We start from the raw sequence: 13,537 nt of genomic DNA on the forward strand, positions 1-13,537 counted from the left end.
AAGGACCAACTAGATAAGACAGAGAAATCTAGAATAATCTATCAGCACATACTCATAAAGGAAAACTTCAGTGTCATATTTCCTTAGATTCCAAACACCAGGTAAAGAAACTCATTGCCAGCCCTGGCTTGTGTGGCTCACTTGGTTGGAGCATTTTCCCATTAACTGAAAGGTCCCAGGTTCAATTCCCAGTCAGGGCACATGCCTGGGTTGTGGGTTCATTTGGGTTTGGTCCCTAGTTAGGACACCTACAGTTGCAGCAATCAATGTGTCTCTCCCTGGGGAGGGGTTGGGGGCTCCACCCACAGAGGGCCCCCCTACCCTGTGGATGAAAATAATTCTACCACAACATGATCTGCTTGGGGAGGAAAGTGGCCAGTCTCTCAAAAGAGAAGGACCTTGAGCCTGTTCCTCAATGGGCTTTCATTGGGTTCAATTTGCACAGGAATACAGGTAAAACTCATCAATCATTGTCAGACAGCAAAGATCAAACAACAGATAACATTCAAAGAACTATGAGGGCTTATTCTGAGTCAGGGTCAGATGGCTAAAGGGCCATAAAACTTTGAGAAACAAACTCATTTTATGCTTGAACCCTTATCATTTAAACTGAGGGCATTCTTATCAAAGCAGGTTTCACAGGATTCTATGCATTCTTTCTTAGGCCTGACTGCCTAGGAAACCACGTGTTCCAGCACAGGGCCACACCTGCCTCCAGCATTGTTTTAGGCTTAAGTCAGGTGGGGGAAGTAAGACAGCCAAGAGATTAGGAGACTTCTTACCGATAGAATGAGGACTCAGGCTATGACAAAGCCAAGGGGTGAGGGTCGATCACCCCTTTTCTATAGTCCCCTAAGTCCTTCCCTGATGGCCCCTTGGTGACCGTGCCTGTCTTAGGTCAACCCTCCCTTAAGGAATCTTACCTGAAATTGGTTAACCAGTCATCTGCCCGGGGCCAAGCAGGGTGAGATAAAGGAGGCAGAGGCGGTGCCCCTGCCAGGAAGATAAGCTTTGTCTCCTTAGTGGGCTTATGGTCCCAAGGTCTTTTTACTCAGCCTTAGCCATGGCAGGTTACAGCTTCTGAAACCAGGCAGAACAGTTCCCAACATCTCTCTCTCTCCCCCTCCCTTCCCCTCTCTCTAAAATCAATAAGCATGTCCTTGGGTAAGGAGAAAAAAACAAGAAGAAAAAAGAAAGAAATTCACTGCCCTTTCCAAGACAAATGCAGGTTACATATCTTGAGAAAACAAGCCCCCAAAGCAGTTTTTTAACCCTACCAAAATCAAAACGACCATAATACTGAGTGAAAAGAATTAAGTAACCCTGCAATGGTATATTTAGTAGACAAACTACACTGATGACAAATTAGAAACATAAGAGATGGTTAAACTGATGAGGAAAATGGAAGAAATTTCTAAAACTTTCACAGAGCTCATGACATTTTCCAACATCTCTAAATATTAAGTTAATCAATCTTCCAAGTTTTAAAACATATTACAACTAGACATAGCTACAAGTAGACCAACACACGGATATAATAGTACTGTAGTATTTGGGGGCTGGGGGAGCCAACTTTCTGGTTATTCTCAATGAATAGTTCTCCAGGAGTACTCAGCCTTCTGAACACAGCTGGGAGAATATGCACACAAGCAGCTGACTCTGCAGACCGCTGTTACTTTTCCAAAAAGAAGTAAATTAATTACTTGTGTTTCAAGTCCACAGAATACATAGATCTGTCATTCTAGTCTTCACTGAGGTCTGACATTAGAATCTGCAGTTTCAGATAGTTTAAACAAAAACAAATCTTTCCTTTTTTTTGGAGGGACTTATTTTAAAAAGACATTTGTCAATTTTCAGTATCAAAATAGTTGCACTATTTGTTTCTCTCTCTCTCAATCAGCCCCCAAAGAGGCCATACCAAAGGAGAGGACATTTTAAGCCAGGAAGCTGCAGGATGCGAACCTAACAGACCTCACGGAAACCTCATCAATAAGGGGGTACTGGGTAAGGAAAGAAATTTAAAAATCAGCACACTGTCAGCCAGAGCTTTCACAGCTAGATGGGGTAGCCAGTGCGCTCAACCCCAAAGAAGAAAAGTTTCAAAATAATATACAATTTAAAAACAGTTTTATACACAAACTATTCAAGATTTCTCTAGCACTAACTGATGCAAAGCACAATGAGATGGCACTTTTAGACACAGCACCTTCAGATCCCCAGAAGGGTGATGACATGATTTCATATGGCTAAATCAGTGGCAAAAACGTCATTTTCTTTCTTTCAAGGAGGCATGAGGGCAAACAACTGGTCACTTCAACATAAGGGGCATGCAATCCATTTTGTGAACCACTGAGAAGGGGGTAGAAGTAGGGCAAGGACGTGGTGTCACACAGAGAGGTCTCATCGTTTTAATTTGTTTGGTCACTTCTGACTTAAAAAGAAATTGCCCCCAAACACCTTAAAGCTGAAACCTGAGTATCACTTTAGTTTTAGCTGGAGGGAGAGCAGGAGCAAACTTCTCCTGGAATCGCCTTTCCAATTCGGCAGGTACTCTGCACAAAGCAATGACCCCCGCATAGTGGAGTCTTTCTCTGGGCTCCGTTTGGCTCTCAATAAGGCAGGCCCTTCCCTACTTCCCTCCTCCACGGAGACGGCAATATGGATGAAGTTGAAAAATTACCTTCTAAGAGTGGGAAAGGGATCAGACTGCTGCTTGAGAACTATGGAATTATTTGGAATGAAAATCATTTTTTAGACTTCTGGCCAAGATGGAAGCATAGGTAGATACACTTTGCCTCCTTGCACAACCAAAAGAAGGACAACAACAAATTTAAGAACAAAAAAATAACCGGAACTGCCAGAAAATCGAACTGTATAAAAGTCTGACAACCAAGGAGTTAAAGAAGAAACATTCATTCAGACTGGTAGGAAGGGCAGAGACAGACAGCTGCTGGGAAGGAGAGCATGCACAGCAGTGGCTGGAGGGCCGGCTGGTCTCACATTTGTGGGTGGATAAACCAGGATGAACAACTAGGGAATGAGACAGACCATGCAACTCAGGAATCCAGCACCAGGTAACAAAGGCTAAAACCTCCTGCTGTAAAAACGTATGGGTACTGCTGTGGTGGAGAAGCTCCAAGACTCACAGGGGATTTTGTTGGAAAGACCCACAGGGTCCTACAACATACACAAACCCATCCACCCAGGAATCAGCACCACAAGGGCCCAATTTGCTTGTGGGTAGTGGGGAAGTGACTGAAAGCCAGCCAAGAGCTGAGCAAGCAGCACTGTTCACTCTCTGACCCCTCTACCACATTACAGCACCACAATGCAGCAACTTGGGTTGCCCTACCCTGGCAAATACCTAAGGTTCTGCCCCTTACAACATAACAGGTGTGCCAAGACAAAAAAATGTAGCCCAAATGAAAGAACAGATCAAAACTCCAGAAAAAGAACTAAGTGATGAAGAGATAGCCAACCTATCAGATGCAGAGTTCAAAATATTGCTCATCAGGATGCTCACAGAAATGGTTAAGTATGGTTGCAAAATAGAGGAAGAAGTGAAGGCTATGCAAAGTGAAATAAAGAAAAATATACAGGGAACCAACAGCGAAGGGAAGGAAACTGGGACTCAAATCAGCAGTTTGGAGCAGAAGGAAGAAAGAAACAGTCGACCAGAACAGAATGAAGAAATCAGAATTCAAAAAAATGAGGAGAGGCTTAGGAATCTTTGGGACAACTTTAAACATTCCAACATCTGAATGATAGGGGTGCCAGAGGAGGAGAGGAAGAGCAAGAAATTGAAAACATAATAAAGGAGAACTTCCCCAATCTGGCAAAGAAAATAGACTTCCAGGAAGTCCAGGGAGCTCAAAGAGTCCCAAAGAAGTTGGATTCAAGGAAGCACACACCAAGGCACATCATAATTACATTAGCCAAGATTAAAGATAAGGAGAGAATCTTAGAAGCAGCAAGAGAAAAGGAGAGCAATAAGGCTCTGAGCCTTATGGGAACTAATTTCTGATTTCTCAAAAGAAACCTTGCAGGCAAGAAGGGGCTGGAAAGAAGTATTCCAAGTCACGAAAGGCAAAAGGACCTACATCCAAGATTGCTCTATCCAGCAAAGCTTTCATTTAGAATGAGAAGGCAGGTAAAGTGCTTCCCAGATGAGGTCATGTTAAAGGAGTTCATCATCACCAACCCCTTATTATATGAAATATTAAAAAGACTTATCTAAGAAAAAGAAGATGATCAAAACTATGAACAGAAAAATGACAACAAACTCACAACTGTCAACAACTGAACCTGAAAACAAAAACAAACTAAGCAAACAACTAGAACAGAAACAGAATCACAGAAATGGAGATCACATGGAGGGTTATCAGTGGGGAGGGGGAAGGAGAAGAATGAGGGAAAAGGTATAGGAAGTAAGAAGAATAAATGGTAGGTAGAAAATAGACAGGGGGATGTTAAGAACAGTATAGGAAGCCAAAGAACTTCTATGTAGAACCCATGGACATGAACAAAGCAGGGCTTGGAATGCTGTCAGGATGGAGGTTGCAGGGCAGAGGTGAATAAAAGGGAGAAAAAAATGGGACTAGAATAGCACAATCAATAAAATATACTTTAGTTGAACAATTAAAAAATATCAAAGTGACAATAAAAGTAAAGTTAAATAAAAGAAATTGTACAGTCAAAATTTTTTTATAATCATTTTTTAAAAGATGTTTTACTAACAATAGAAGGTTCTTGAAGAAGTTCTGAAACAGTTCCTTACTCTGCAACTTTTAATACCTTGCAGGGAGGTGTATTTCCTCCACTATGAGAACATTATTTAGTTAGCAGAAAGCAGTAAGTAATAAACCAAACAGACTACCTTCATACTACCTAGTATTTGACTAATATAATACCACAAAAAAATTTACAGTACCCCTCATATTACTGAGAGGAAACAAAAATTCAGTTTGTAGTCACCATCAATTCTTACTTATGTAAAGGATCTTTGTAGGAATTTTGGTTTTGAAAGCAGACCACAGGTATAAATCTTAGTACTGTATTAAGTTCCCTGGCTTAAGCCCGGCTGGTGTAGCTCAGTGGACTGAGCGCAGGCCTGCAACCCACACAATCACGGTTCGATTCCCAGTCAGGGCACATGCCTGGGTTGCAGGCCAGTTCCCAGCAGGGGACTCACGAGAGGCAAGCATACATTGATATTTCTCTCCTTCCCTTCCCCTCTAAAGATAAATAATAATAAAAAAAGTTCCCTGTCCTTAATACTGTATTAAGTTCAGTTCTCTCAACTCCCAAATACATGCTGAATACAGAAATAACAGATATACATTAAAGAAGGCATCTCCACATCAGAGGAGCAGAGGAAGAACTAAGTTAAAACAGTGCATCACAGGTTAGGGGTAACACAAGGAGGCTTGCAGCGGATCAAGATCAAACTTACCAACGGTAAAAGTAACAGTAAGTTCAGCCATTTAAAAAATAAGGGAAAGAGGCCTGGCTGGTGTGGCACAGGGGATTGAGTGCTGGCCTGTTGAACCAAAGTTGCTGGTTTGATTCCCAGTCAAGGCACATGCCTGGGATGCGTGCGGTCCAGGCCCCCAGTGTGGGGTACATAAGAGGCAACCATACATTGATGTTTTTCTCTCTTTCTCCCTCCTTTCCCTCTTTCTCTAAAAATAAATAAATAAAATCTTTTTTAAAAAGAACTTTTTAAAAAACAAATAAAAATAATAATTTTTAAAAGAATAAAAAATAAAAGAGAAAAGAGCATTTGAGAAGCTGGATTGGGCTGTGAGGTAAAATACATACACAAATGAAAGGCAGCCCCTCACCAGTTGTTCCCTGCTCTGGGTGCCACAGCTCAGTTGTCCTCCACTCCCTTCTTTATATAGTACAAGACAGCCCAGGAGACTACATGCTCTGAAATTCTTCTAACAGTAATTTTTCTTTGGCCTTGGAAAATATTCAACCTCTTTGGGTAAATAATTAAATAAAAGCTAATTTTTCACAGAGAGTCCTGGGTACCAATACACATACAACTATATTCTGACCTCAAAAACAGAATAAAATCCAAACTTCTTAGTACTGCATTCAAAGTCCTTTTTGATCTAACCTCAAGCACAGTTGTCTACAAACAGCAATTTCAGATTCCTTATAGGTATCCTAAGAACTTTTCCTCCCAGTTTCCTAAGCCAAAAATCCACCCCCCTTCTCTGTCTACTGAAATTATACTTGTCCTTCAGTCACATTTAAAAGGCCTCTATGAACTATCTAGCCATCAATTTTCTCAAGCATATTCACTCTTTCCTCTAAACTCCCATTGTTTTTCGTTTATCTCCATTATTTCATTTGCTTCACATACAGTAAACTGCTGCATGTACCTTCCCCACGGCAGTGTAAGCTTCTCAAGGGCAGGGATGCAGGCAACCTGTGACTCACACAAACCAAACAGCACTTCACACAGTTTGTGCTTTATCGTGCAACCAGAGTGAATATGCAGTGATATTAGTGGGCCAACAGCAGAAAAGTGAGGCCCTAAATCATTGCTTTCAAATAGTGGATCACAACCTAATGAATCATAAGATTTATGTAGTGGACCAACAGCATTCAAAAAAACAAAACCAAAATAAACCCCCCTAAAACACTTAAACAGACTAAAAAATACCAGAGGGTATGCAAGTTTTGTGAAACTTGTTTCTAGTGCTCTTTTGTATCTAGATTGGGTTGTAATACAAAATGTATCCCTTACTGTGAACTGCAACTAAAAATATTTTTTAAAACTGACCGAATTTTTTCTTTCCAAATGTGAGGCTAGAATTGTGCCACCCAAGTGGCACAATTATAGGCTCTTACTGGACTGCCCAAGTGAAACACAGAGAGGCCATCTACATAACTGACTGCTGAAGAAAAGAATGACCCTAACTGGCTCTAGCCTAAATCACCACAATATCCTTTGTGCCAGTAATGCCGCCATTTAACAAATGAACTCACCACAGATCGTGTTTCCAAAGTGCAGTGATCGCAAGTTATTATTTGTGTCTGCTTATCGACTGAGTCTCTCTGCTTATCTACCAGATCATAACAATTATTCCCAAAGGGACTTACCTTGAAAATATAATCATCCTTGACAGCACGGTAACAAATCCTCACCTGAAACTAGTCAGTGGTGGATGGAAGGAGAACTGTTCTTCACAATAATTTATATGACCCAGTCCAATCTTCATATTACCAACAAAAGACCTTTTCCGTTCATAACCATGTTGTAGAAGTAATTTCCAAGGAGATGATAATGCTATTTTCTTTCTTTCTTTTTTCTATTCTCAAATTTAGTTTTATTTGTTTGCCACCTCAACTACCTATAGAATTAAAAGATTTTCTTTGTGTTACAATTATGATTGTCATGCTCTCTTTGCCAATAACCAATAGATTAAACACAGCAACAAGTAAGGGCTTCTTTGCCATTCTTTTGACTGCTTTGGTTCCCTATCACCCACTTAATTTAACAATAGAAGAGACAGGGTAAGTAAAGTTTTAAGACGATTACATTTCACAGTAATAGAACCAAAGCTCAACTGCTATCCAAGCTAACAGAGATGGGACTGAATTTTAAGAATTTTAAGTGACTTAAATTCTTGATCATACAAATTCCTTGATCAAAATCATGATTACAAACCATTTCCAAAAACTACCTAGAAAATCTGAGCCAAATACAGTAGAATTCTGCTACAATTGAGAAAGTAGCTCTTGAGAAAGTACTGAGCAGTTAATGTTGCATGAATCGCACTTAACTTGTGAAAATACTTCTTATGTCAGTAACCTCTTTTTATTCAATCATTTTCAAACTTCACATAAAGAAAAAAAAGAATGCCCATGAGATATTTCTAAGTTATTAAAATTAACTTTCAATAGTCAAATACACGGTGATAGGAGACTAAACTTTGGGTGGCAAGCATGCAATGCAATAATCAGATGATGTATTATAAAGTCATACACATGAAACTTATATGTTATTAATCAATGTCACCCCAGTAAATTTAATTTTTAAAAAAACTCAATAAATAAATTTATTTACGTATGTATGGCTTAATTTTTCTTATGGTTTAATTTTAACAAGGTAAAGTTGATGGATATATATACTACAGCTATAGAGGAAAATGACATAGACTCTCTGCCTAGCATAAATACAATATCATAATTCTGAATGGCTGCAAGCCAACCTTAGGAATCCATGCTTATAAAAGACCACAATACCCCAATGCCAAAGAGACAAAACAAACCAGCCAACAGACAAACCTAATCCCTCAGAAATATGATATTATGGAAATACCATATCCATAACCACTGCACATTTAAACCCTCCTAAGGGCATCTCTCTAGAAATCAATCAAGAGCCCTTGGAACTGCTTTAACCTTAGGAAAATTAACCTGAAGTTAAATGTTACTTCATATACTATATCATTAGTGCAAAGATATACTTATTTTGGTTCTATTTGTTGAAAGCATCCTTCATTCATTAGCCTCCAGGTATATACACATCAAAGGGAAAACACTCAATATGTTACACTGGGGAGAATTACAAGGTGGAAACTAACACTGCTAGTCAAGCAAACATTCCATCTGCAGTAAATTTAGAGCCCAGGGGGCTTGTTCTTACTCCAGTACCAACCCCTCCAACATGACTCTTTCCCAAACTAGTCAGTATCCAGTCAGTTTGGAAGGGAGTAAGGACAAACTGAACCATACTGAATTTAGTTTAACAGCTGTTCTAAGAATCAAGGAGGACAGGGCCTTGGTAAAGACTTTAAAATACAAAGAAATTGATGCTCTTCCTTTTGCTTAAGCTTGTACTGCCTTAAATCTTAAATTACTCTGTTCTTTCACACCTCTAACAGTTGTCCAAACAACTGAAACATGAAAAATTGGAATAAAATTATTTGTGCACAGGAGGAAAACATCTAAAATAGAAAAGAGTCTTGGTTAAAAAGGCAATTATCAAGGTCATATATCCACCTGACTTCATACAAACTACATCTACAAACAATAATCTAACTATGCCTAACCCTGACCCCACTTGGCACTTAAACAACTTAGAGAGCTTTCCTGAGACAAAAGAGGTTAACTTAAGGAACTTGGGTGAAAGAAAACAAAGCTCTAAGGAATGCTACCTAAAGAATGCTTTAGGAAAATTAGTATTAACCTCACCAAGATCAACAAGTAGTGGACACAGATATCCATGAAGAATCATGTCTGTTTGCTCACTGATTTCCTTCTCTCACCTGAAAACCTAAGGAAAAGATGCAGACTTTGTTTGGAGGAAGGGGAGGAAATAAACTATATGGAGCTGACCCTTGAAGGTGGAGAGTAAGGGAACTGACCTCTGCGTATTCGGAAATCCACATATAACTTTCAACTTGCCAAGAACTTAAGTTGTCCCTCATTGTCCTTGGGAGTATGGTTCCAGAACCCTCCTCCCCCTACAGATGTTAAAATCTGAGGATGCTCAAGTCCCCTGTATAAAATAAATAGTACAGGTCAATGCATGCAGCCGGCCCTCTACATCTGTGGATCCCAATGGCAGAATGATAAACAACACAGGTACTTATTGCATACAAATGGACCTACGCAGTTCAAACCCATGATGTTCAGGGTCAACAGTAGTTGAGGTCTCAGGGAATTTAACAACTAGCTTGGTTTTGTATTGTAACTCTCACTATTTCCACTACTGTAGCAGAGAAGTTTCAAAGATTCTGGAAATCAAAATACAGCTGGAAGGTGAGAAATCAATGTCAAGATCATTACAACCTTCCACAGAAAGGTTCTCTAAGCAGAAAGTGCTCTTTTGCCCTGCCCAGTAAAAGAAACAAAGTTCTCTACTTGCCACCAAGAATGTGCCAAAATGCAACGTTTTTCCTGGTGAAAAGGAAGAGACCTAGGCTAGAACCCGGGCCTGAGCAAGCCTATCCTGGAGGATCATCCGATCAAGCCCTTCATGGTGCCCAGTTTACATATGGACTCTGCTGCAAAGGCCACAATAAAGGCAAGTAGCCAGCAACTATGTTAGTTGTATATATATATACATATATATATACACACATATATAAAATGATCAATCAATCACGTTAGTGTAGTCTTCTACAAAATTATTTTAGTTTAGTTCCTTTAGCCCCTCTGCAAAGAGTAAATGACTTAGAACTTTACAATAATTTTATAATTTTAAATAAATATTTTTTATTTTTACCCTCATCTAAGGACATGCTTATTGATTTTAGTGAGGGTGAGGGAAGGAAAGAGAGGGAAAGAAACATCGATGTCAGAGAGAAACTTTGATCACTTGCCTATCACACGATCCTGGATCAGGGACTGATCTCACCGAACCCACAACCTAGACATATGCCTTGATCAGGAATTGAACCTGTAGCCTTTCAATTTACAGGACAACACTCTAACCAAGTGAGCAACACTGGCCAGGACAATAAAAATAAAAAGCTGGATCCAAAGTTAATTCTCAAAAGAAAAGGAAAATGACAATTCCAAGTGATTCTATCTGAAGAAAGTATCCACCATAGAATTTGAGTTATTTAGAAAGAAAAGAATTAGGTGCCCCAGTACAAAGCTAAAGGTCACTATTGCATTCTATATCTGAATACCTTTACCACCAAAAGATTAAGAATATTCTGTTAAAGTAGGACATAAGAGACGAAGAAAGCATCTATTTACAGGAAGGACAGAGGAAAGTCAGACTAATAGCTCCAACACTTGCTTTGGTGAGCTACTTTTTTGAGGTGGAAGGTAAGAGGAAATAGAGTGAGTGGACACCCCAGAGTAAGATCACCAAGGATAAGGGCAGGAGGGGGCACAGGTGAGTAAGAAAGTATGAGCTCTTCTATATGCTCATCTTCAAGATCCTATTCTCTTTGAAACCTCGAGCAAACCTACTGTTTTACTAGAGGAAAGCCTGAAGGTTGTGAAAATCATCATTAAAATAACATTTATAGAAAATTAGGAGGACTTCATGAGAGCACTGAGGGAGAGGGCAGAAGAGTGAGAAAAAGAATACACAAGACAGGTGCAGTAAGAAGGAGAGAGACGCAGCACTGAAGACTACTGAGAGGGAGATGATAAAAGCATACACCACCTACCAGCCAACCAGCAGTCACTATATACATTTTAATACGATGTACAAAAACACAAATGTAGCTCCTGGCTGAAGGCTGTGGAGGAGGTCTGCACAGAAACCAGAGACAAGGCAGCATCTTGCCCCAGTGTTAAGAGATGCAGTGAGCAAGTAAGGATGGAGAAGTACACAGGGGTAGGGGCTGCAGTAGGCAAGAGGACGGATTACAGCAGCAGAAGGAAGCTTAAGAAGGGCAGGAAGAGAAAGCAACCTAGAGGAGAGAAAGAACAGAATAAAAGTCAAGCGTGGGATCACAAGAGAATAGAGTAGGAGAGGGAATGGCAACAGCATCCCGAAAACGAGGGGAGGTCAAAAGACCCAAACGGGGATTGTAATTGTAGACTGAAACAAAAGTATGCGTGTGGCGCAGGAGTGAACACAGGGGACAACAGGGATGCTCTCAGAGGGATGTGATGAAGACTCTAGATCCAACATCATGGTGTAACATGGAGACTACTGTGAAAGAGAAACTACAGTATCAAAGGCCCCACCACCACCACAAAGAAAACAAACCCGCATGCAAGAGTCTGCAAAGGTATACTAGCAGAATAAATACAAAAGGGAGGGAGGAAAGGGGCACACTAAAGGACAGAAAAATGTATAGGGGGTGCTTAACAGTAAGGAGAGGGTAACTAAGGAAAGAGAAAGGAGTGCAGTGTGGAGGGATGAGGTTTCCGGAGGAAAAGCAGGAGACCAACGGAGGTCCTGCCTACTCGGGCCAGAGGGTAGAGGACGTCCCGGGGGCTGAAGGGGTGGTGGGGAACAACTATTCTGCCGCAGATGAGGACTTGGGGACGACACACGGTGACCGGGTCAGAGAAGGAGATGCTGTCAGGGGGCAGCAGAAGGTTTATCAAGAGCAAAGTGAGAGGTGGCGGGGCGGGGGGGGGGGGGGGGGGTAAGCCAAATGCCCAAGGGGGAGGCAAAGGGGGAGGAAAGCCGCCAAAGGAATGCGGGCGGGGGTAACAGCGGTAAGGGCGCAGAGAGACGTCCACTGAAGACTGAAGGGAGCGAGGTGGGAGGTGCCGAGGGCCGGGGTGTGGGAGGTGAAAGGGTCAGCCCCAGGCGGTAAGCGGCCCGAGGCTGCCGGGGTCCCGAGGGCAGGTTCAGGGTTGGGGGAGGTGCGGCCTGAGGGTGACAGGGGTAGAGGGGACGAGCGCCGACAAGCGGCGAGGACGGGACGGGGTGGGGTGGGGTGGGGCGGCGGGCAGCTGGGATACTCACACCTCCAGAATGCGGTCCCCCTTGCGCACCCCGGCTCGATCGGCCGCCCCGCCGGGCAGCACGGCGCTCACATGCTGCAGCGGCGCGTACAGCTCCCCGTTGATGCTCCGCAGCTGCCCGCCCTCGCTCACTTGGCCCCGCACGTTGAAGCCGTAGCCAGACTCGGACTTGACGATGCGCACGACCCGCGGGCCGCCACCGCCTCCTCCGCCGTTCCCAGCGCAGTGGAGCCCCGAGCCCCCGCCGCCTCCGCCGCCTCCACCTCCGCCACCTCCGCCACCTCCGTTCCTGTGAGGGGCTGAGGGGTGAATCCCTTCCCCGTCCTCGTCCGCCATCTTGGAACAGGCGAGCTGTGTCCCCGCCCCCCTACGCCTCCTCTGCCCCCCCCTCGTGCGCGCTCGCCCTTCTCGGCCGCTGCGAGACCCCCACGCGCACGCTCCGCGGGTCTGAGTGGGGGAGCTGCCGGCAGGGGTAAAGGGAAGGCAGGAGGCGGAGGGAAAGTGGAGGGTTGTGCGCTGTGGAGCCTCCTGGGAGATGTAGTTCACGGACAGTGGGGCCGGGAGGGTGCTGGGCCAGCGGGAGCTGAGGTTTCATGACGCAGTTCGGAGCAACGCCTGCTGGAAGTTGTAGTTTGATGTTTAAACTCTTGGGTGTTCAAGTTGTTGGGTGGTGAGAGCGTGACGGACTGATTTAGCTGTTGATGTGGTGCACCTCCCCCCCCCTTATTTTATAGCCTCTAAAACAGTAACATTAGGATAGGTGAATGTTTGTGATACAGTACAGCCGTAAATTATATCGACTGATTTGCTCGGTACCTTGTTAACATGCATTATTTTATTTCATGGCCCCATCAACCTCATGAGACTACTGGATCATGGATTAGTTTCTCAATTTCTTACATTAGGAAACTGAACCTTAGAGTGGCCAAACTCATCCAGTTATTACGTAACAGGAGCTAAGGACCAGTTATGTTTGTGTAACTTTCTTTTCCTGTGTTGCAACTACCTGAAAACTATGCCCCAAATATACATATATATATATATATATGTATGACACTATGATCTCAGTGATTTAAAACTGGGTATTAGAGTAGCCATGTCATTTCATTTGAGCAATGATTTTTGAAGT

At 42.5% G+C, this 13,537-nt stretch overlaps 1 protein-coding gene across 1 annotated transcript in view; it reads right to left on the bottom strand.

Moving 5' to 3' along the window:
- The window catches only part of SNX27 (sorting nexin 27), an 86,461-nt gene extending 73,678 nt beyond the window's left edge, over positions 1-12,783 (bottom strand). Inside the window, exon 1 of the mRNA XM_037060371.1 lies at positions 12,410-12,783. Coding sequence (XP_036916266.1) covers positions 12,410-12,744 — 335 coding nt within the window. The 5' untranslated portion in view covers positions 12,745-12,783. The remainder of the gene's footprint in view (positions 1-12,409) is intronic.
- Positions 12,784-13,537: the final 754 nt, after the last annotated feature.

The sequence above is a fragment of the Sturnira hondurensis genome, unplaced genomic scaffold (assembly GCF_014824575.4).
Source record: "Sturnira hondurensis isolate 20B ecotype Veracruz unplaced genomic scaffold, ASM1482457v3 Scaffold0011744, whole genome shotgun sequence".
In the NCBI taxonomy this organism is placed as follows: domain Eukaryota; kingdom Metazoa; phylum Chordata; class Mammalia; order Chiroptera; family Phyllostomidae; genus Sturnira; species Sturnira hondurensis.